Source organism: Oncorhynchus tshawytscha, linkage group LG10 (assembly GCF_018296145.1).
Source record: "Oncorhynchus tshawytscha isolate Ot180627B linkage group LG10, Otsh_v2.0, whole genome shotgun sequence".
Taxonomy (NCBI): domain Eukaryota; kingdom Metazoa; phylum Chordata; class Actinopteri; order Salmoniformes; family Salmonidae; genus Oncorhynchus; species Oncorhynchus tshawytscha.
The window spans coordinates 58,386,813-58,409,558 of record NC_056438.1 but is presented as its reverse complement, the minus strand read 5'-3'; the positions used below and the strand labels follow the sequence as shown (position 1 = coordinate 58,409,558).

The following is a 22,746-nucleotide window of genomic DNA, read 5'->3' as shown; positions in this document are numbered from 1 at the left end:
CAACAACTCCTCTTCCAGCCATTCCCTATTGGTCGGAAACAGCCAGCATATGCTTTGCTGGGAATTACTACAGACAACTTGGTATGTTTCATAGAAGGCACATTCAATATCATTTCCACTCACAATGGATGTTAATGCTCACTTACAACAAAGAGGTCACAACTTATATGAGGGCAATGATGAAGAGCACGCCCATCTTTGCCCTTCCTAAGATAATGATACCACATACAGTACAAAGCATCTGAGCCTCATCTGGAAGAACCAGTGAAAACAAGAGAAAATTGTTTGCCCAATATGTCCAGTTAGATTACCACTGGTTTGACATTTCCACATTCAGACAAACTGCTTGAACTGACCACAGGAACTCAATGGGAGAAGTGCCATTGTTACAGTCAATGATCATTACGCCTCAATCACAGCGGATCCAGTGAAATGTAAACACAAGCTTCCTTTAATACACTTGCCCTCAAACACACAATGAGTCATTCATATTTGCTTCTGTTGTCCTCACAGTCACAGCAAGGGAAAGGCATAAATCATTCAGATGACGTTTCATTCTTTAATCACGTTTACTGTACTCTTCCTTCAGAGGCTTGTGATGAGTATCTACTGTATCTGTTCTAGATGTTGTTTTATTCAGTAGGTTGTATGAGATGAACACGAAGCACTGCTTGTGACTGTATACAATAAGTATGATCAAATGGATCATATGGAGGGAGTGATCTTTGTCAAAGGTACACACGCATTGTTACACGAGATGGAGAGGAGCCATACGAGTTAACTAGGTATGCCCAAAAATTGACCTATTACCATCAACTGAAGAGTACATGGTGTGCTTGCTAGTTCTTAATACACTGATGTATTTACAACGGAATCCACTAAAGTGGCTCTGGTTCATAACCACATCACAGCACCAATCACTCTTCATCAGGAGACTGAAGCTTTTGAAAGTACACCCAAATTGACTTTGACATTGAATCGCCTGGATGCTATTCCCTCTACTCCACGTAGTTTATTCTCTCTATAGCTTGTCTCATGGCGTGATTCAAGCAGATAGAGTCTGCCTGTGACACGATTTCTAATGAATGTTCCCTCCACAGTCCATGGAAATCCGACTCATCACAAGGATTCCTCATGGGATCGGTTGCAGGGCAAATCAGCACGCTAATCCAGGCCATGATTTCATTATCACATGCTCCAGTTGGAGGTTTGGCTCTCCATTATCAATACAAACAGCAGCTTTCATCACGCAAGCCTGAAGGGGGGATCTGGGAGTGGTGCGTGGGGGTTGGGGTAGGAGGGGTGGGATTGCTGCTGGATGGATCCCAGCATCCACAACCACTACACATCAACTTTAAGGCCACAGAACATCCCACCAACCAGGCAGAGGCATACACCTGCTAGCGGGGAAGGGAGAGATAGAGGGAAGAAGGGATGTGTAGCTGTGGAGGGGAAGGAACGACCGACTGAAGATAGAGTCAAGCAGTGGCGAGTGGCAAGCCAACAGTTACCTACCACCACTCACATCACCAGCCATTCCTTCTGTTCTGTCCATCACTCCCAGGCTGTGGGGAGTGGGCACGGGCAGGCAACCACTGCTTAGGACTACAGAATAGCATGACATATACAGTACCAATCAAAGGTTTGGAGACACCTACTTAAACAAATCTAAATATATTTTACATTTGAGATTCTTCAAAGTAGCCACCCTTTGCCTTGATGACAGCTTTGCACACTCTTGGCATTCTCTCAACCAGCTTCACCTGGAATGCTTTTCCAACAGTATTGAAGGAGTTCCCACATATGCTGAGCACTTGATGGCTGCTTTTCCTTCACTCCGGGGTCCAACTCATCCCAAACCATGTCAATTGGGTTGAGGTCGGGTGATTGTGGAGGCCAGGTCATCTGATGCAGCACTCAATCACTCTCCTTCTTGGTTAAATAGCCTTTACACAGCCTGGATGTGTGTTTGGTCATTGTCCTGTTGAAAAACAAATGATCAGTTCTTGCAATAATATGGACTTGGTATTTTACTAAATAGGGCTATCTTCTGTATACCACCCCTACCTTGTCACAACACAACTGATTGGCTCAAACGCAATAAGGGAAAAAATTCCACAAATGAACTTTAACAAGGCACACATGTTTATTGAAATACATTCCAGGTGACTACCTCATGAAGCTGGTTAAGAGCATGCCAAGAGTGTGCAAAGTTGTCATCAAGGCAAAGGGTGGCTACTTTGATGAATCTCAAATATAAAATATATTTTGATTTGTTTAACACTTTTTTGGTTACTACATGATTCTATATATGTTATTTCATAGTTTTGATGTCTTCACTATTATTCTACAATGTAGAAAATAGTGAACATAAAGAAAAACCCTGGAATGAGAAGGTGTGTCCAAACCTTTGACTGGTACTGTAAGTCAAATGACTGTAGCTAGCAATAGCATCCATGTTAATGTTGATGTGATGCTGCCTTGGAGGAAATAGCAGGAAAACTAATGATGCACTTGTGTTAGGAAGCTCCAATATTAACACAGTCTTAAAGAGGTACAGTATCTATGGCTGGATGTTGTACTCTTAGTTGCCAAAATGTCCCTCTGGTGACTATTGACATGGGTTGGTCACTGCTGCTATACTGGCAGACTCTCACTCTCACAAAAGAGGACAAAGTCAATTGTCGACAGACCATGAAAATGAAGGAATTGTTATTAGTGGACCAGACTTAATTCAGCTGAATGTTAACATGGTGAGACTGTTGAGGTCAAACTAGAAAATGGGAGAATACAAAACCACCCATTTAAAGATGTTAAAAGCAAGCTTGGATCCCACAGTTTCTGTGCCAGGATTTAGTGACACATTGACTGTGTCTGAAAAACAATACCATCCTTTATATATGAATATTGAAGCGGTTGTAAGATTGTCTGAGCGGTTTGCTGAGTAGCAGAAGAATCCTATTGTCTACCATCAGACAACGGACCCCTCCCCACTAGCTTCAACTATGTCATTGCTGACCTGAGCCAACACCCCAGAATAGTTCAAAACTACCTGGTGATATAAGAATAGGGGATTTGGAAACACAAAAGTGTTTTGTTCTTTGGGAATAAGTCAAAGAGGAAAGAAATAGAGTGAAGAAAAAAAGAGATAGCAAGCAACATCATTGCATGACTATTGCCTCTGCTGTACCAGTGTGAGAGAAACAGAAGAATGTGTGGGTGTGATTTCACCTGTTTTGTGTCAGCTGAGTAAATACTTCCTATCGAGAATGGGGAGGGGAACAGAAAATAACAGAGCAGGGAATTAGTAGGTAAAAGGGGGGAAGAGAGTGTGAAGCTGTGGGACTCCCAAAGCGTGCCGTGTAAATCCTTCCCCTGCACGGAATCCCAGGTGTTGCGTGAGGGGGGTTCCGGCGGCTCCCGCTCCTGCTCCTGCTCTCCTCCCGCCTGGCTCTGAGCGTGCTCTCTTTCAGTAACATCCCAACACTTTTCTGTGGTGTGCAGCATCACTCCACAACAGGCCCTGACAGGGACAATGAGGCCTGAACACTTCAGGTTAAAAGCCTGCGGTGTGACAGACCAAACAGTGTTCAGACGTTTTAATCTGTCACCCTCATGGCACTCAACGCCTGTGCTGTGTTTCCGAGCCCAAATGGGGAGAATTTCACAGCAGACAATGGCTCATATACTGACACATATACATACTGTAATTTACATGTAATCCACTGACTGGAGCCAGGGCAGCTTTCAGTGCTTGACTGGAAAAACATGGTGGGGAGAATCTTTAAATCTGTGGTCTAAAAGGAAAGCAGATGTCTGCTACTTCACACATTGACACGGAACACATGAAAACAAAAAGGTCCATAAACCGAGCTTCATTACTATTATGGGCATGCTGCACATCCAAATGCCGTATCTTTTTAAATAAAGAGTAAAATACAACAAGAATGTTTTCAGTTATAGAGCCGTTGTTGTAATAGTGAGGACAGTTAGCAACAGTCAAATCAAATTCCTACAGGTTGTTGTAAAAATACTCAGAGGACCACTAAGTAATGTCGCTGAACTGAAGAATTGCATAGTTCATTGTTAATTTCAACAATATCTCAATTTGTGGTTGAAAATAGTATTTTTTCCCACAGAAAAAGTTTTGTTCCAAATACACATTCCTTTCTCATATACTGTATCTGGCCTGATGCAACAGCTGTCCGACTCTGACATGATAGATATACCTACAGCATGAAAGCTACAAAACTGTATCTTTATCTTTTGTTTTAGTAAAGAATATATTGAAAAGGACCAACCCTCTCTCTCCCTGGGATATACTGCTGGGGCTGTTGTTGATGGGAGATTACATGCTAATCAAACCCAGACACTCACCTGACAGACAGTCAACGTTACATTTACAACCAGATGTGTGTTTATGCAGGGGAAATAGTGTCGGTGGGAATGGAATGACAACACTGCCCAAATGCTCTGGTTCATGATCTTTTTATAAAACAACATATTTTTGTAATATTATAAACATGAGAATTACAATCACCAATCTCAGATGTCAGAAACCATGGTGATTGGACTAACATTGACCATCATAACGACTCTTCACCTCCAAACTTTGAAGGGGGAAAAAAACTCAATTCTGGATTCAAGGCTATCATTTTAATCCACTGACAATGAATCAAGGAGAGCAACGAACACCTACCCCCAAAATAATGCCTTTGTAGGTTTTGGAACTACTAGTGATCTAATTTGCTTATGTAATCTGATTTTGAGCTATAGCCAACCAACTATGTGTAGAATTACCCTCAATTCCATTCCACTTTCGAAATCAGTCTTCAGAATTCCAGGCCAGCAGACCCTCGTAGTTGTTCCATTAACTATATATAATGCCATTGTTATAGGTTTTATGTTTGAGAGACAGCCATTTAGCCAAGGAGCAGATTGCATAAAAGCCAAGTGACATCATGAGAGTCATAAAGAAGAGCCGAAAATAATCTTAATACCAATCTTGGTTTATGTGTTGTTCTGTATGGTTGCTTGCATGCAAAATAAAACTGAGCACACAAAAAAGCAAGCCGGGGTTGAGTAGAATGTGTTTTCAATAAGTATTTGTCCCGCCTTGCATTAAAGGTCCAATGCAGCAGTTTTCATCTCAACATGAAATAATTCCTGGGTAAGTACCTTACTGTGATTGTTTTCAATTAAAATTGTTAAAAAGAAACTAAAATAGCTTCTCAAGCAATTCTGTTTGGACTGTCTGGGAGTGGTCTGAGTGGGGAGGGGGAAACTGAACTAACTGGTGATGTCACCAGGCAGGCCAAATCTCCATCCCACCCAAACAGGCTATAAATTCAGGTGGTCTTTTCAAACAGCTCTGATGCTACAAGGGCATTATCATAATTTTCATATTATATTATTCCAACCTCTGTTGAGTGAAAAAAAAACAGCAGCGTTGCAGTTCTTGACACAGTCAAACCGGTACACCTGGCACCTACTGCCAAATCCTGTTCAAAGGCACTTACATTTTTTTGTCTTGCCCGTTCACCCTCTGAATGGCACACAAACACAATCCATGTCTAAATTGTCTCAAGGCTTAAAAATCCTTCTTTAACCTGTCTCCTCCCCTTCATCTACACTGATTGAAGTGGATTTAACAGGTGACATCAATAAGGGATCATAGCTTTCACCTAATCAATTTATGTCATAGAAATAGCAAGTGTTCCTAATGTTTTATACACTCAGTGTATATAAATCACAGGAAAATCACATTGTTGACTGCACTGGGCATTTAATCAAATCCAACATAAAGCCACTGGCCTTTAAAGAGCGACTGCCCCTGAAACCAACTCATCTCTTGAAAATGGCCAATGTGGCATCAATATGAGTCAGAAACCTTTATTCTAGTATCAAAATTGACTAAAAAGTATAAATAAAATAATTTTGGTATAAAGTCAGACTTGTTTAAAACAGTTTGGAACCACAGTGCGTCACAACGAGTAAATTAAGGATGGGTTTGGATTACAATAATGTCAACAAATCATGCTGCCTTTTGCCAAACTCCACGTGCAATTCGCACCACCGCCCTCTTTGCGTCCCTTCATTAAGTAGGGCTCTGTTGTTTCATCGCCCCCAACGCATTCAAAGGTCACGGGCGTTTGAGACTGAAAAGCCCTAGCTATACCACAGAAGAAGAAACAAAATACTCAACTGACCACTCTAACAATGAAAATAAATGTTTTCAAAAATGGAAGGCAGTTGGGAGGAGGCAAGATCAGGTGGGGCCATTCTAGACAAAGACAGGGCATATCAGTACACTTAACAACTTAAGCATCACAAAACATCTATTTGATCAAATAGGCCACACGCAGCAAATAAGCAATTACATTTTTTGTTAACCAAATTTGACACTCTCATTGATACCTGGGTCTTATTCACAAGGGTGCCCTGATTAAAGCAATGCAACAATCGAACACAATATGAAACAAAACAGCAATCAAATGAAAGCAAATTACCTTTGAATAGGTCAATAGCCTACAGATTAATATGAGCAAAATGCAATTTCTGAATTTATGTAGATGTTCTACACTAAGTGTTTAGTTAACTTTCAAATGTAGGAACAGATCCATGTAGAATAAACCCTTTACATAATACCATAGAAGCAGTGTTCTACTAGTATACTGTAGCAATGTGCACCTTTTATTGTCATTGCCAGCCAATACAGATACTGTGCTACCGCCATTTTGTCTGGTGGTAATGGGGCTACCTTTGCAAACATGTCAGAGTGGTGTCCCATATACAACAGGAGTTCCCTGATCCTGGTGCAGAATACACAGGGTTTCTCCCTCCCCATATTGACTAATACCATTCAATTGACCTTGTCACGCTGTCTTGTCAGACCCAGTTGTAAGTATAAAACAGCAAAATTTATCTCAAAAGATTGTCATACAAACCAGCAAATGTAGGCTAATAACAATTGCCCATGAGCATTTCTCTCTAAAAACACATCTGCCAGTAGAGTAATGAGGTAGAGAAGTGAATTAGACAAGAGGAATATGCAGCTGCCAAGCATAAGCAATGCCATGACTAATGCATTCAGACCAGAGCCTTTAATTCTTTAATTTCATTGGCTTGGAACATGTATACAGCAGTACTACACAAAGCAAAAAAGTCTGGGTGGCTATGGAGGGGTAAAGCGTATACGAAATAATGACATCATGGACACCAAATAAATATATCAACCTTCTAAACGCTGACTTAACTACATACGCTATAAATGTCATAGAAAGCTTTTAAGAAAGGTACAGTATAATAACTCACATTGAAGTCAATGGAGCTTCCTGCTCCATACCACCTCTAGACTGGGTATGTGAATCAATCTTAACATCTGTAAAAACATATGTCCTGGTCTCTGTGTAGTGCTGTAAAGGCAATAAGGGGCACTCATTTCTGCAGGGCTGGTCTTCTACTCGTTGCACTGATCTACAGATCGTTTTCATAACCGTTTCTGAGGTCAGAACCCAGTCTGCTGCAGTCACGCAACTGCTCGGCTGGTGAGCTTAACTACACCACTACTACACGAAGAGCCTCTTAAAGAGACCGTGTGCCGACTTCCTAAGAGGCTAAAAGTCATTACTCAGTCACAAGTAGTTACAGTACTTACCTGTATCAGGAGGGCTCTACTGTTACTAACACTGTGAGGTTTTCCTCCTCAATGGCTCTAAGAGCAAACATTTTCACCTCTCGTCCTTGTATTTTTGAGTGATACCTTTGTATCAATCACTGGGTTTTGTGAGGTGAACTGGATTAGAGGCAGGGAGGAGGTTTTCATTTCTAGGACTGATTTGCAGGTTAGTGTCTTTCGTCATGAATCTTGTTCTGGAGGCAGCTCTGCAGTGGTCACTAGCTGGCACAGACACAAAGTCGTAAAATCTGATTTTAAACCTAAACATAACCTTAAATTTTTTTCCCCTTCATTTTTACAATATATCCAATTTTTACTTTGCAGCTGACCCATATGGCGGAAATCACTCAGTTCTGCCTACAGGACTAGACTCATCCCAATAAACGTCAACATGCAACATTTCACCCTTGCTGATTGACATTACTGTGAGTAGCTACTACAGTAATGCGAGTCTTCAGAGGGTCAGTGTAAGGTGCAGAGGAGAGGATAAATAAGCTGCAGAGGAGAGGATAAATCACTGGGAATCTCAAGAAGAGTGGCGCAGCGGCCTAAGGCACTGCATCTCAGTGCTAGAGGCGTCACTACAGACCCTGGTCTGTTCCCGGCTGTACCACAACATTGATTGAGTCCCATAGGGCGGTGCACAATTGGCCCAGCATCATCCGGGTTAGGGTTTGGCCGTCATTGTAAATAAGAGTTTGTACTTAACTGACTTGGCTAGTTAAATAAAAGGTTAAATCAATTTTAAAAATCTCAAAAATAAAGAGTAGCCTATATAAACATCAGTAAAGTTACTTGAGGAGCGAAATCTGAAATCTAAATAAGACTACTTACTTTCACAGCCATGTTGAACCTACATCTTATGAAATTATATCATTGTTGTTTACACATTACCGTAACTACCATAATATACCTACCTAATTTAAAAGCTTAATTAACCAATTAATTCAACTCAATTGTTACTGCCTAAATCCCCAGTCCGAGATCTTCTCTTTCAGTTTTCAGGGGTTTGTTCACGTCTAGACATATGGTGCTGTCCTGCAGTCTGCAGATGGACAACGTATCCCTAGTAATGGTAGCTCTTCCAACACCAATTAGGTTACAGGCCAAAGTGACACCCAAGCTGATGGAAGCAATTGTGCGTCTGTCTCACAAGGGCGCCAGAGCTGGTGAGAAGTTTAGCTATCACCTTAGTTCTAACCCCTAGATTAAAAGAGAGGGGGGGTGGGATCATTAATAAACAGACTGTGTTTTCTTATGGCCCTGTCACGCAGGGCTGTGTGTGCTAGCTATGTTGTGCCATGAAATCATGTCTAGTGCATTGATGATCAACGACAGTACTGCTATAGACAAAGCTTGGAGTGCGAGTTCACATGAAAATAATTTGGTGACAATAGCCTTTGTGTGTGGGGGGGGTCAGAGATTACGTTCTTGAGTCGATAGAGTTGTATATGAAGTGACAAGTGGTAGAGTGACTAGTCCGAAGAGCAGTTGGATTTGTTGTAGAAAAGCATGTCCGTTGAAACACTAGAAGCCCTGAAGATGGTATGCTACTACTGTATGCTATTACAGATGATCAACCCCTGTCATCTTCACTTTTGAACATTTGTCTATTTCCATTAACATACATTTGTTGTCTTGTAGCTTTCATTGTTATCATGCCAAAATGCATCACAATATCAGTGGTGAAAATGCTTGTTAAGAGGGTGTGATTAGAGATTAAGCTGATGGAATGTTTTTTTATGATCTGATGTCACATTAAAAATCACAGTTTAGACAAAAGGGCTTGTGCCAAATCAGTTAGCACTGCAGTCTCTGTGCAATAAGACCAAGAGTAGTGCCCCTGCCTTATGACATATTGGGGTCACTACCTCATGCTATTGCGTGCAGACAAACCAGAATATATTTGAGCAGAATATCGCCTTTGAGCTGATTGAACACTTTAACCGATAATCTGGTGACTGAATATCAGTCAAAAGCAGTAAGAATATAAAAAATACCTTCACTGGATCAAACATACTGTACATACTATATGACATAATATGACATCTGTAAAGAATGATAATAATTTTTAATGATAATAATTATGTGGTACAAACAGAACAAGCTAAATTAATTGTACCCTTTTTCTAAAAACAAATGAAGTGAACAATAGCTTTCTGGATTAAGTGTAATAACAAATGGGATTTGAGAAAAGCTATATGATTGTAAATGATCCTGGCCCATATTAGAATCAGGAGTTAATTGCTTGGATCCATTGGAAGGAATGTTTCTGATCCGTATTGAAAAACAGTCTATTCAAACATGATGACTAGAAACAAGAGGGAACTGGAATTTCCCCGATCTGCACGCAAGCTGAAGGGAATCTGCCAGAGAAGGTTTTGCAGCTGCCAAACAGCAGTGTAACACTCTGCCCTCCAGTAAACATGGAGATGGGAGAACTCAAGACCTCTTCTGTTTACTGGTTCCATTTTAGCCCCTTGATGATAAACACTACATGTAACTGGAATGGGAAATAAGGACCTGTAACCAGACTGCAGTGTGAAACACTACAATTCAAAGCATTCACAGTACTTACACCAAAAGGTTTTACATTAAAGTAATACTTTCTCATTGGTACTTCAAAATGTGCCTCTCTTTGTACCAACTGTATAACATTTCAAAACCCTGTCACTCATCACTCTCAATGTCATTGAACATTTTCTGCATTTCCCTATGAAGACTATCACTCTGTACATACAGTGTGTTTCCAGAAGAGCATTTAAAGGTTATGGACGATTACCCAGTCTACCTCTCTTGCTTTCACGTGGTCAAATCCACTCACCTGGCAGCGCCTCAAATACATTAGCTCGGATTAGCTTCATTTTAATTACTTAATTTGGCCACATCTGGGATATAATTCCCTGAAAGTCGGATCTGATTCAACAATTTAGGTACAGTATATAATTATTTGATTATAACCAATTCAAATTGTGTTTACAATACGTGATAGATCATAAACAAAATCAGAAAATAATCACATTTGAAAGCCATCATTCATATTCACACACAGCATCCTCCTCGTGCCATGTGAAGGCATCAGATTCCGACCAAGCAAAGCTGATCTATAAAACCCAACATTGTGGCATAGTGCACTTGGTACATACCTTTCTTTCTTAAGCATTACAATGAGCCCTGAGGGCGGCCCCGGGCCTTGCCAGGGAGCAGTCACGCGATGTACTCGGGAGAAAGTGGAGCATTCATTAACTCTCTGATCTGACTATGCCTTCCCTGACACTTTCACTAGTGCACAATTACTCCCTCATGTGCTGGAGCACATCACAGATTGCTAATATCTTTCATGATCTTTTCCCCCATTACTCTGTATTCCACAGAAATACACTGTCATGTCAGCTCATGGAAATGAAACAGGCAAGTTAGCTGGCGTTGACAAGACGCTCAGCATACATCAAGCTTCAGCTAACACTTTAAGAACAGGCAGCATGGAAAACGACATTATTTCTATGGACTTTTGGGGATTCTTATGAATACATCACATCCTTTACTAGTCTGATCAAAGAGAAGCCTTTTCATGATGAATGTGCAACAGGCAGTATCAGAACCATGGTATTATTTACCATTGACACTGTGATCCTACCTGCAAGGACACATACCTGAAACCACAGTGAGTATTGTAGTTTGTACTAGTTCTATCGTTTTATATTGACGTTTTAGTCATTTAGCAGGTGATCTTATCTGGAGCGACTTACAGGAGCATTTAAGTTTAGGTGCCATGCGCAAGGGCACATCCCATGCTCAGTGATTCAAACCAGTGACCTTTCGGTTACTGGCCCAATGCTCTTAACCGCTAGGCTACCTGCCACCCCATCACTTTATCTGCCCTTTTATAATTGAGCTCACTGCAATGAAGTGAAGTGCATGCCTCAATCCTATTAACCACTCTGTGAGCTTATTGCGATCAGCAGTGAAGACCGTACAAGAGTGTGTGATGTCTAAATGGGCCTGATGAATGGAACCTGGCAAGGGGAACCACAGCTGCTGACAAAAAGGAGGAACAGTACACAGCACAACTTGTACTGCACACCCATTCATAAGGTCATAGGGGTTTACAGCGTTATTATGCTCCTGTGTGGCTAAGTCGGTAGAGCATGGTGCTTACAACGATTCCCGCTGGGACCACCCATACATAAAAATGTATCCACACATGACTAAGTCGCTTTGGATAAAAGCGTCTGCTAAATTGCATATATTTAAGCAATAAGGCCCGGGGGGGTGTGGTATATGGCCAATATACCACGGCTAAGGGCTGTTCTTAGGCACGTCGCAATTAGGATTGCCTGGATACAGCCCTTAGTCGTGGTATATTGTCCATATAACACAAACCCCGAGGTGCCTTATTGCTATTATAAACTGGTTACTAAAGTAATTTGAACAATACAAATAAATGTTTCGTCATTCCCGTGGAATACGGACTGATATATCACGACTGTTAGCCAATCAGCAGTCAGGGCTCGACCCACCCAGTTTATAATATATGATATATCCTTATACAGTATCCTTTAAAAGAACAGCATCGATCCCCCTTACTGACACACTGTGTCAGCTGAATGAGATACGTCATCAAGATTATTCACAAATGTACTTAGCAAATAGCACACAAAATGAGAGATGAATGAAAAACAAGAAAACCACAGTTCTGGCACACATCCTGTGTTAGTGGTGTAACAGCTACAGCATTGTCTCAGGCTGTAGCTGTAAATAACATCTGCTCTAAACTTGAAGGTTTGTAGGGTGCTAAAAACCTATTAAAAAAACAACCACCTGTTGAAACTGGAATATATTCTCGTGTTTGAGGGTCAAATCTTAACCAATATTTGTAGTGGTTCATTTAGTCTTATCCAGGGGTCATAAAATCAGACTTGGTGATCAACTCGGGGAGTTGAGTACTGGGTGATCAAATTTGAGCATAATTGTGCCCGACAACAGTCCAACAATAGTGTTGGGACAACAAAGGATTTCGCTCTGCTGCATGCTGTGCTCTCAGCTTGTCCTTGATGGACCAAAATATTTAGTGGTTTGGGGTCTGCCACTCACGCCTTTTGTTGTGCAGTGCCAATCTACACAATTATTGACATGAGACTATTCATGCAAAGATACCCACCAGCTCCAGCATGGCCACAGAAAGAGACAAGCTCATTACATCCCTAATGAGGGAAAATGCTTTAATATTTGTTTTCTGTTCTGCTGTAACTGTAGATGGGAGATTTCAATTGGACAATACAATTACTTTAAGTTTGTAGCTATTGATATTAGTGAAAAGAGCAGAGCTACTAATTTCCGTCATTAGATAGCATATCTATCCTTTTTGTTCAAAACAGGTAAGCTACCTCCAGTATGAGCTTTGCCTTTGATGCAATTCAAAGCTTTAAAGATGTACAGTATATTGCAAAGAAGTCATAAATAGCTGATGGCTGACACCTCATTTAACATATGGCCATTTGAGTCAAAACCTGTTCTGAATCAGATAATCAAATTAAGTTAACACATGTAGCAACACCACCTTGACCTAACATATTTAATTACAGAAGGGACTGGAAATGACACATAAAAGAATAAGAAGGTACATTTAACCAACATATAAATAAGTATATTGCAATAGTTCATATAGGCTACCAGGCATGTTAATCCAAAACAAACTGGCTGAATGATCAAGGGTGCCACAGTGGCGTCATGCATGCATGGGTAAAATATCTGTTTGGTCATGTTTTCCACCTTCATTTTCACAATGTAGTAAACCTTGTCAAATACGTAGAAAAGTAGGAGAGAGGTATGAGTGTGCATGGTGAAAATATCAAAAGGCTCATGATGTCTTGTATGCCTGCTGTAGCGGTCCATGAGATAAACAGCAGAGCACATGAAGAACCTAGTTCAGCACTACTTCAGAAACTTCAGCTCTTATCTAATGACCATCTAGCTATCTGAATGTGTTACACCCAGCCTGATGATTCATACCACCCTTCTACTTTGATCCATGTATGATAAATAACATTCTTTCAGCTGTCTAAATGTTGTCTAAAATGTTGTCTAAATGTTCTCATTAATAATGTTAACAGAATTATAGCTTCATGACAGGGAAGCAGCACTAGGGTAAAATAAGTGTGGCAGCACAGTGGATGTAATGCAACTCAAGTGTACAAACCAATATTTTCATTATAAAAACAAATCAACTTTGTAAGGTTGTGATAATGAATTGCACAGTACTGTATGCATATGATATAGAATGTATACTAGTGCACCATAAAGTGTGACATCTAATATACAACAGATCCTGCAGTAAAAATAAATCATTTTCATACCACAGTATAGGTTGTAATCTTAGCATTCAGGGCCAAATCCATCATGCTCGCTGTCACGATAAGGTGTAACTGCTGTCACGAGAGACTGTATAGGGTGTAACTGCACCACATGGGGACGCTGTGCTGTCCGTACCTTGAAAGAAGCTTTTGACCCGGAGGTAGCTGACGCTGAGGCGCAGCACTGAGAGCTTGTCCAGTTTGGAGATGATGTCTGGGGTGAAGGGTAGGAGACTGGCCAACCGCTCCAGCTCTGCATTCAGACGGTCACGGTGCCTCTTAGACGGGTTGGTCTTCTGGCTGGCCTCTGTCTGTTTTCTGTCGGATATAGAGACAAATAATTTAGCAAGGTTAATTGATGTTATGAAAAAGAAACAATCTAGGAAGTATTAGATCAATCTCCTGAGGTCAAAAATACAGTGCTATTGCCCAAATGATGACTGGTTTGTTCAATAAGCAAGCATGCATTAATGACATATAGTCTCCTCTGGTATATTAATCAATAGTTATTGGAACCTGTATCATGTCTAAGGGGATATTTTGAGAATGTCAGGGGTGGTCTGTGGGGTCTGAGAAACAGTCAATTCCTTGAGTAAAAAGTAAAAACAACAATGACTAAATAATGAAGAGCGAAAGCCTCTGTAGCTGTAGCTAGCAGGTCCTTCAACAGAATAATGCTGAAGAAACAAATGCTCACAGATGAGCATGAACTACATCAAATAAACTGGTATAACAGGTGTACTGTACCAAATCTTACTCTCCAATGTAATAATGTAGCACCACAATTCAAAGTGTAACCAAATACCCTTGGAAATAAACACAATATAACAATGAAGGCTTTTGGGTTTGATGCTCTGTTTAAATTGTAGCCTTTGTTTGAACATAAATTATTTTTGTCAATTACTTAAATGTGTGGAATATCTATCAATGCCAGACTTTAAACAAGGTTACTGTCATTATAGAATATATTTTAGTTTGCACATGTAACCAACAGGTATGCATTTCATGTGAGATGAACTACTAAGATCAAATAGGTTGATTCTAAGAACTCATGATTACTATTGTGTTGTCATGTGTTGCTGCCATCTTAGGTCTCTCTTTATGTAGTCTTGTCGTGATGTGTATTATGTCCTATAATTGTATTGTATATTTTTTATTTTTAATCCCAGCCCCCATCCCCACAGGAGGCCTTTTGGGAGGCCATCATTGGAAATAATAATTTGTTCTTAACTGACTTGCCTAGATTAATACCATTTTTTATTATTATTGAATGTAACAAGTCACTTTTGTACAACTTTTGCACATGTCAATTAGAATCATTCATTCATGATCAGTAGTGTGCAACAGATGAGAAATAGATGGTTGCAATATTTCAATCATATAGCTTGATAGGTCAATTATGATTTAATTAATAAAATAAAACATTTAATACATAAGTGACAATATCTGGTAGTGGTACTCAACTGTTTTTGGATGGGCTTCCTTCTCTTCCTCCCAGCATATAAACAGTCCCCAGGTGGAATCATCATCTGAGTCAATTAACATGAATGCATTACTGGTCTCAAGAAGACAAAACGTACACAAAGGGCATATTACGATAAAGAGGTCGCAAGTCCCCTTCAAGCAACAATACGGATTACTGTTTAATATTTATTAATTAATCTATCACAATGAAAAAACTAATTTAGCATCCCGTTATTTCACAACACCCGCATACCTTTGTTTACATTCCGGGACCAATGGCATAATACAGTGGAAAAGTGTAATTCGTAGTAGCCTAAGCGTAGGCATAGTAAACCATCGATTCAAGGGAAATTACCTTTGCTGATACATTTTTTAAATTAACACATCTACTAGCTTACATATTGTATACAAATGTAACAACTCACCTAAAGGCTGTTCCAATCAATTTACAAATCAAAGTTAATAGGCAGTCCTCAACCGTCTAGAGCCCCGTAAATGTACAATTTGTGAATAAAGTTTAACAAAAAAAACTAAACTATTGCATACAATACAGCTCTCAGTAAATGTGCTTTATCAGTCGGCGGTCTTCTTGTCAGGGATGTGGTTGATGTTATATACCCGATTGGGTGGCGTTAAAAATTCCACGTAGGCTATTTCAGGTGGCGGATGCATCCCAATGACCTGGCATGCCCTTCGCACGCAACTCTCCGGGATGCTCTTCAGGACTGGGACCCACAAGCAGTTTCGCACTTCTCAGCGTTTAAGCCAGTGAGCGAGGGTCTCTTAAGGATATTATTTCATATTTACATATAATGGAATACGTTCATTTACAAACGAAATGGTATTAATTTAGGTTATTCATGTTGACGTTTGGAAAGGGATGGAAAGAGCCACAGCAATTTTCCGGGAGGACAATAGCCAACATTTCCATGTTCTCACATTTACAAATAATGTAACTTCACTTTCCTACGTAGCGAAGGGTACAAGACACCAAATTAAAAACAGGGTGAGTAGCCAATTGTTCTGGAATAAATATGTAAAAATTGTCATTGGATGTGCTACTGTAGCCCAATAATGTACTAATGGAGAATAGTCTATGGGCTAGTGCTATTGTAGCCAATGTAAACGAACTTCTGTTAAACATAACTTATTTAAAATAGTGTGTGTGCATCTGGGCTATGCTAAAGTCTATTCAATGTATTGCATCGTCGAGATCAAACGAGGGGGACAGTAGAATTATGCCTAAACACTGCATGAATGTCCCCAGAATTAGGGTCAATGGGTTCTTAATAAGACAAATCCTTCCTAAAAAAGAATACAAAAATAATGTTATTCAGTGTATAATATTCTGTCATCAATAAGAAAAGAGAATTGTAGTAATACTTTAGAACCAATGGCAATTCATATGACAAAAATGCTAATATTCTTGCATATAATAAAACCGCTCCCCTAAATGTCCCACTGACATGAGCATGAACCATTGGCCTGAACTCTGGGCCACCAGTATAATGATAGGGGAAAGTGCACCATTTAGTGAGCACCATGCACAAAAAAAATATATTTATTGAAATGCATAGACATGAGCAGTATGACAAGTGTTCAATGTTTTTTTAGAGACAGTACATTGATAGTCAATAGCAACATGCCAGCAAAACAAGTTGACAGTAGGCTACTGTAGCTGCAATCACAAATTCCTTACAGATAAGCCTGAGTCCAATTACTTCCACAATATCTATGGCTGAGGTGGACCCTACCTAATCTTCCAGGATGTAATTGGGGTTGACCACTAAGAAGGGGTCCTCTTCGATGACAGGTTCCTCTCCCTCATCACCAACTTTCTTCAGCCCAGTCTTCGTTAACTCTATAATAATGTGGTCCTATAATGAACACAATACAGAGCATGTCACTCACCAATTTGACAAAACACTTTTGTTGTCAGATCAAAATCATAAATGTTCTTCAAACAGTCAAATATTTTATGGTCTTGGTGTGTCTTGTTTCCATTGCTTTACTTACATAATGGATTAGTCTGTGAAGTACTTTTTCTATAAGGTTCTTCTTGGCAACCAGCTCAGCTTCTGACTCTATCTCACTCTCCATTTCTTTCAGGTACCAGTTAATCAGCTCGCTCATCTTCAGTGAGGACTCATCAACTAAGAATGAAACATTTGTTAAACCTTGGAAAAACTAGTATCTTTTTGAATTCATGACATAAAAAAAGCTTTGCAAAGTAAAGTTTCAGTTTGTTAAAAGGGTGAATCTGCAGTTGCTACATCTATTTGACTTGATATATACACACATTGATTCTTGAAGTATATAACTTAGAAATGCCTCATGAGCTTAATTCCATGTCACCCCATAAGAACCCAAAATATAAGCTTGTTTTACTCCAATATTTGTAATATATCCTAACACTATATCCTCAAAATACTGTTAATCTATATTTTTTCTATCTATATATCATTTCTTAATCTTGGTCGGTCAGTCCTTGCATCCATAGCTATTTCTATTAATTCCGAGAGTGGTTACATTTCTCCAGCCCCATCCCTCAGCTTTTTACCAAAACAGTGGCAGGATGGGGCTTTGTTATTGTTTCAACTGTAGATGGCCCCTTTAAGCTCTTACTATCTTCCATCTTCTGCATGTGAAAAACAATGAGGTTGGAGACCCTTCTGTACTCAGCAAAGGTCATCTTGAGGGCAGGCTTGGCAGTGCTGGTCTTCTCAGGTCTGCCTGCCCCATGCTCTGTGTCCATAGCCTCCTCTGCATGATTGCCATTAGTGCCCATCATGTCATTCTGATCTGGAGAGTGAGGGTGGCAATTTAATGTATACGTGTATCACTTTCAATAAATATATTATTGCACAAAGGTGAAAGTGGCCGTTTCTTACCATTCATTTCCCCATCGTCTTGTTCCTGGTCGAAGTTGATATCTGGGGAGTCGACGCGGATGACAGACTTATTCAATAGCCGGAAGGCCTCCTTAACATGTTTGGGATGCACCTTTAAATAAGTCCAAATAAAAGGGTGAAAATGTGTTGTACAGTCTATTTAACTTCAGATATCAGGCAAGCTTATTCATTACATGAGCAAAATTGCTGAACCACCTCTTACACAAACAGCCATAATTATTAGCTTTAACAAGTAATGAAGACAAAAATACAGTTTTATTCTACAATGTATAGGGGCCTATACATATGGGGATGTATACTTCAGTAGTAGGTGTCTGACCAACCTCATCTGAGCAGTAGAGCCTGGCCATGCCCTCAGATAGTCGGAGCATGCTCTCTAGCTGCCTGACGGTGATACGCCAGGCTGACTTGGTGCTGCCGCTGCTGTCCCGCTGACGCAGACGCTTGTACTGGTCCACCACAAACTCTTTTGCCTCTGCTGTGATCTGGGGTCAAAGTGCACCACACCAACGACAGGGAACAGAAAGCATGTTACGGTAGGTAGGTAGGTCTTACTGGACGCTGCATCTGGGCGGCAGGGTAGCCTAGTGGTTAGAGTGTTGGACTAGTAACCGGAAGGTTGAAAGTTCAAACCCCCGAGCTGACAAGGTACAAATCTGTCGTTCTGCCCCTGAACAGGCAGTTAACCCACTGTTCCTAGGCTGTCATTGAATATAAGAATTTGTTCTTAACTGACTTGCCTAGTTAAATAAATAAATATCTAAGCAGCCCAACACGAGGAACACAAACATAGGGAAATTATAACCTTTGGTTTAAACTGCCGAGCAAACAGTATGTATCTCTGTATCTCATCAGTGGCGTAGACTCGCTCCACAGACTCCATGTTTCTAAAGTGCAGGTCTACGATACGCCTGGCTATGGCATAATCTGTCACCTAGACCACAAGACAAAGGTGAAAATGCAAAATGTGTCAAGTTTCCAAAACATACATTTCCATTCAATATGGGCTTACTGTAGGAGTTGAAAAAGTTAGTGAAACCCTCCATTTTCTCTTACCTCATTGCACTCATCAATCAGAATGAAGAAGAGGTCAAATCTGGACATGATGGGTGCTGACATGTTGACGTTCTGTTTCAGAGACTTCGAGCGGTTGTATCTCCCGTCGATGGGGTTAGCAGCCGCCAGGATGGAGGTGCGAGCATTCAGAGTGGCCTGAACACAACACAGTCAAACAGTTCACAACTCAAACCACTGATACTCCCTCTGCACTGAGTAGTAATAAGTATTGCGGAATTATAATTATAAGAAATAAATTGTGTACAGCTACAGCCCTATTCCCACATAGCATACCTTCACACCAGCCTTAGTGATGGAGATGGTCTGCTGTTCCATGGCCTCGTGAATGGCTACCTGGTCTTTCAGGTCCATCTTATCAAACTCATCAATGCAACAGACTCCCTGTGGATGTTGATACAGGACAAAGTTAGATCAAAGCGCACAGTGCCCCCCAGAGGACATATGAACGAAGTGAAACGCATAAGATGGCTGTCCCGTACTAGAACACAATGCTTACGTTATCCGCCAACATGAGGGCCCCAGCCTCAATGACAAACTCATGGGACTCCTCATCTTTCACTACAGCTGCCGTCAACCCGGCCGCGCTGCTGGCTTTCCCACTGGTGTAGACTGCCCTGGGCGCAAAGTCCTCCACATGTCTGAGGTAGGGCATACCACACACATCCATCTGAGTTAAACACCAACCTTTACCCTCAAAACATCCACACCACTCCTGCTTCCATCATGTAGCAGGCTACATTGCTATGAGGAATAATGAGACCTCCAGAGACTAGCAACACAGGCTGTGCAATACTAGTAAACAACTCAATGCTTCTGTTAAAGCTTTTTATTTTTCAAACTGGTTTGAGTTCAATTTCAAATACAACATATGTAGGTTATACAAATAGGATAGTGCTTGGTGATTTACTTTAGGAACTGGCTCTTGGAGGTACTGGGGTCCCCAACGATGCAAACATTAATATCCCCCCTCAGAGATGTGCCCTCCATGGTCGTCTTGCCAACACCGCCAAAGAGCATCAATAGGATTCCACGCTTGATCTCATTATTCCCTGAAATATTTTCTCAGGTTAGGCAGTGCATTTCAAAACAGATGTTTTAACAGTTTACAAGACAAATCTATTCAATTTACACACCATGGATAGTGGGGAAGAGGCTGGTGCAGAGGTTGTGGTAGAGGTTCTTGTCCTGACTCATCTCAAACACTTTCTCCCACTCCTGAACAGTCATCTGGTTCTTCACACTCTCTGCAGTCTGGTCTTCCTGTCGTAGATCTTTACCACCAAACTACACACAGGAACACAGTTCGTGGTTTACAATACATAGTCTCTAGATCCATCTCCCTCACTAGAGGCATCTTCCCATGTTAAATACATTTTAAATAAATCTAAATAAATGTTTAACTAATGGAGAAACCTGAGGGTTAGTGGGGGCCACGTAGCAGGCTAGGAAGGCCAGTCTGTAAGACAGATCCCTGACACCTAGAGCCTTCAGTCCCTGGATCCCATCTGCATCAAAGCCCTGCCTCCCCCCAGTCACTCTGCTGCTGGTCTCTGCCCTGGTGCCTGCAGCGCATACATGGAGAAAGTACAGGGGAGAATGTTACTGTTATGCACCATCGCAATGGTTTTTATTCAGGGTCAGGTATGACTTTGACCCTCAGAAGGCCATCTTGTGTGTATGAAAAGTCATGGTGTGTGGAGGGAAGTTCCTCACCTGACACAGCCAGGGCAGCGACATCTGGTACGACGATCAGTGTGCCGGTGAAGTCACAGCGGTCCCCTGCCTGAGCCATCTCCACAGCCTCTGCCCTCAGGATCACCTCCACACTGCGGGGGATGGAGCCACGAGGCAGCTCCGCCTGGGTCTCCTGGATACGCACCTATATGAACACCCATGCATACACAATTAGAGCCCTGATATGTCATGCTATGGTTTCCTTGTCTGCCGGAGGGTCAATCTGGCCTGGTGGACTCATGCAGTCCAACCTCTTCATACCTTCTGAAAGTCCACAAAACGGGACTTGTTGGGGTCCAGCTTGAAGTGACGTCGATTGGCACAGACTGGGTTCTTACAAATGTTGGGCAGGGTGTATTTAAACTGCTGCTCAACATCTTTCATAACAGACTGGCATTCCAGACACAGGAAGGTACCACTGACCAGCTCAGGGTGCACTGGGTGTGTCCTCACCACCTGGCCGCTGATACGCAGTAGGGACCCGATCCGGGCCGTGGAGAGCTCTCGGATCCTGTCAAGGGACAATACAATCAACTTAACACTTAAGGTAAATAATAATGTCATTAAGTGTAATGTATTCAGAGAGATCTGGTTCAGTAGTTTGATCATTACTTTTGTCTTGATGGAAAGTCAGAGAAGGCCACATAGAACTCTTTGGCTACTGGCATGTTCCCATGATCTCTTGCAAAGTAACGGACTGCTCTGCATAGGAATGGGTATACCCTGGGGGTGACAAAACATGGACAAGTAGCAGGTAGCCTAGTGGTTAGAGTGTTGGGCCTGTAACTGAAATGGTTCAAATAACCGAGCCAACAAGGTGAAAATTCTGTCAGTGCGCCCTTGACCAAGGCACTTAATCTTAATTTGCTCCAGGGGCACACTACTATGGAAGATACTGTAAAACACCAAATTTCACTGCATCCATCTGGTGTGTGAAAATGAAACATCAAATGTATTCCCTTCGTGGATTGATTGGACAAAATTGAAATGTTTAGTAACTTGCTGGTTCAGTGGAGAATTAGAATGAGTTTTTTGGCCAGGCCTACCAAATTAGAATTTCAATTACCTGTAATACTCCTCCTGAATAGTGGTAGCTAGTTGCTGATTGAAGTGCTCAATGTTGGTGAAGTTCACAGTCAGTGTGTTTCTCTCTGGTCGAATGAGCTCCTCAGCATCAGGTTGATACAAAATCTCCCCGTTTGTGTCCTGAAACCTGTGTTTAAAAGTGAAGGGTGAGTTTACGCATTGATTATCACTCATATTAAGCACTATTATTGGGCTCGTCCAAACAACTTACTCCTCCAAGAACTCAAGAAATAACTTCTGACATTTTTCTGAAAGGTCATCTTTTACTGAAACTCCTGCAGTGCTGGTCTCAGCTGCAGACTCCATCCTGAAAAATTATGACAGTTCTATCGATGGAAGAGGGTATTTCGTTTGCCAACCTCCCCTGCAAGCTGATGGAGAAACAATGCACACAGGTGTGCCATCGAGTATAATTGGTATTTAGCTCCGCCAACAACTGCAC

At 41.1% G+C, this 22,746-nt stretch overlaps 2 protein-coding genes across 2 annotated transcripts in view; both read right to left on the bottom strand.

Annotated features, from left to right (window-relative positions):
- ahrrb (aryl-hydrocarbon receptor repressor b) overlaps positions 1-17,336 on the bottom strand; it is a 25,708-nt gene extending 8,372 nt beyond the window's left edge. The window contains exons 1-3 of the mRNA XM_024435693.2: positions 17,250-17,336; positions 15,496-15,560; positions 14,168-14,349 (exon numbers count right to left, since the gene is read on the bottom strand). Of these exons, the coding sequence (XP_024291461.1) occupies positions 14,168-14,349; positions 15,496-15,560 (247 nt within the window). The 5' untranslated portion in view covers positions 17,250-17,336. The remainder of the gene's footprint in view (positions 1-14,167; positions 14,350-15,495; positions 15,561-17,249) is intronic.
- On the bottom strand, positions 17,041-22,746 carry mcm6l (MCM6 minichromosome maintenance deficient 6, like). The gene is made up of 17 exons (XM_024435692.2): positions 22,516-22,746; positions 22,285-22,431; positions 21,831-21,941; positions 21,480-21,729; positions 21,198-21,363; positions 20,898-21,046; positions 20,618-20,768; positions 20,392-20,533; positions 19,981-20,122; positions 19,758-19,865; positions 19,464-19,619; positions 19,213-19,341; positions 18,731-18,892; positions 18,387-18,498; positions 18,121-18,297; positions 17,512-17,648; positions 17,041-17,372 (listed from the first exon to the last, which is right to left on the bottom strand). The coding sequence occupies exons 1-17, from the start codon at positions 22,608-22,610 to the stop codon at positions 17,250-17,252; spliced, it is 2,457 nt and encodes an 818-aa protein (XP_024291460.1). The 5' UTR covers positions 22,611-22,746; the 3' UTR covers positions 17,041-17,249.

Excerpts from the sequence above, each read along its gene's own strand:
- mcm6l (XM_024435692.2), bottom strand. The coding sequence starts at position 22,610 with ATGGAGTCTGCAGCTGAGACCAGCACTGCAGGAGTTTCAGTAAAAGAT. Across the intron at positions 19,620-19,757 it reads TCACTAAGGCTGGTGTGAAG|GCCACTCTGAATGCTCGCAC; the intron begins GTATGCTATGTG and ends TGTTGTGTTCAG. Across the intron at positions 18,298-18,386 it reads AGACGATGGGGAAATGAATG|ATCAGAATGACATGATGGGC; the intron begins GTAAGAAACGGC and ends CTCACTCTCCAG.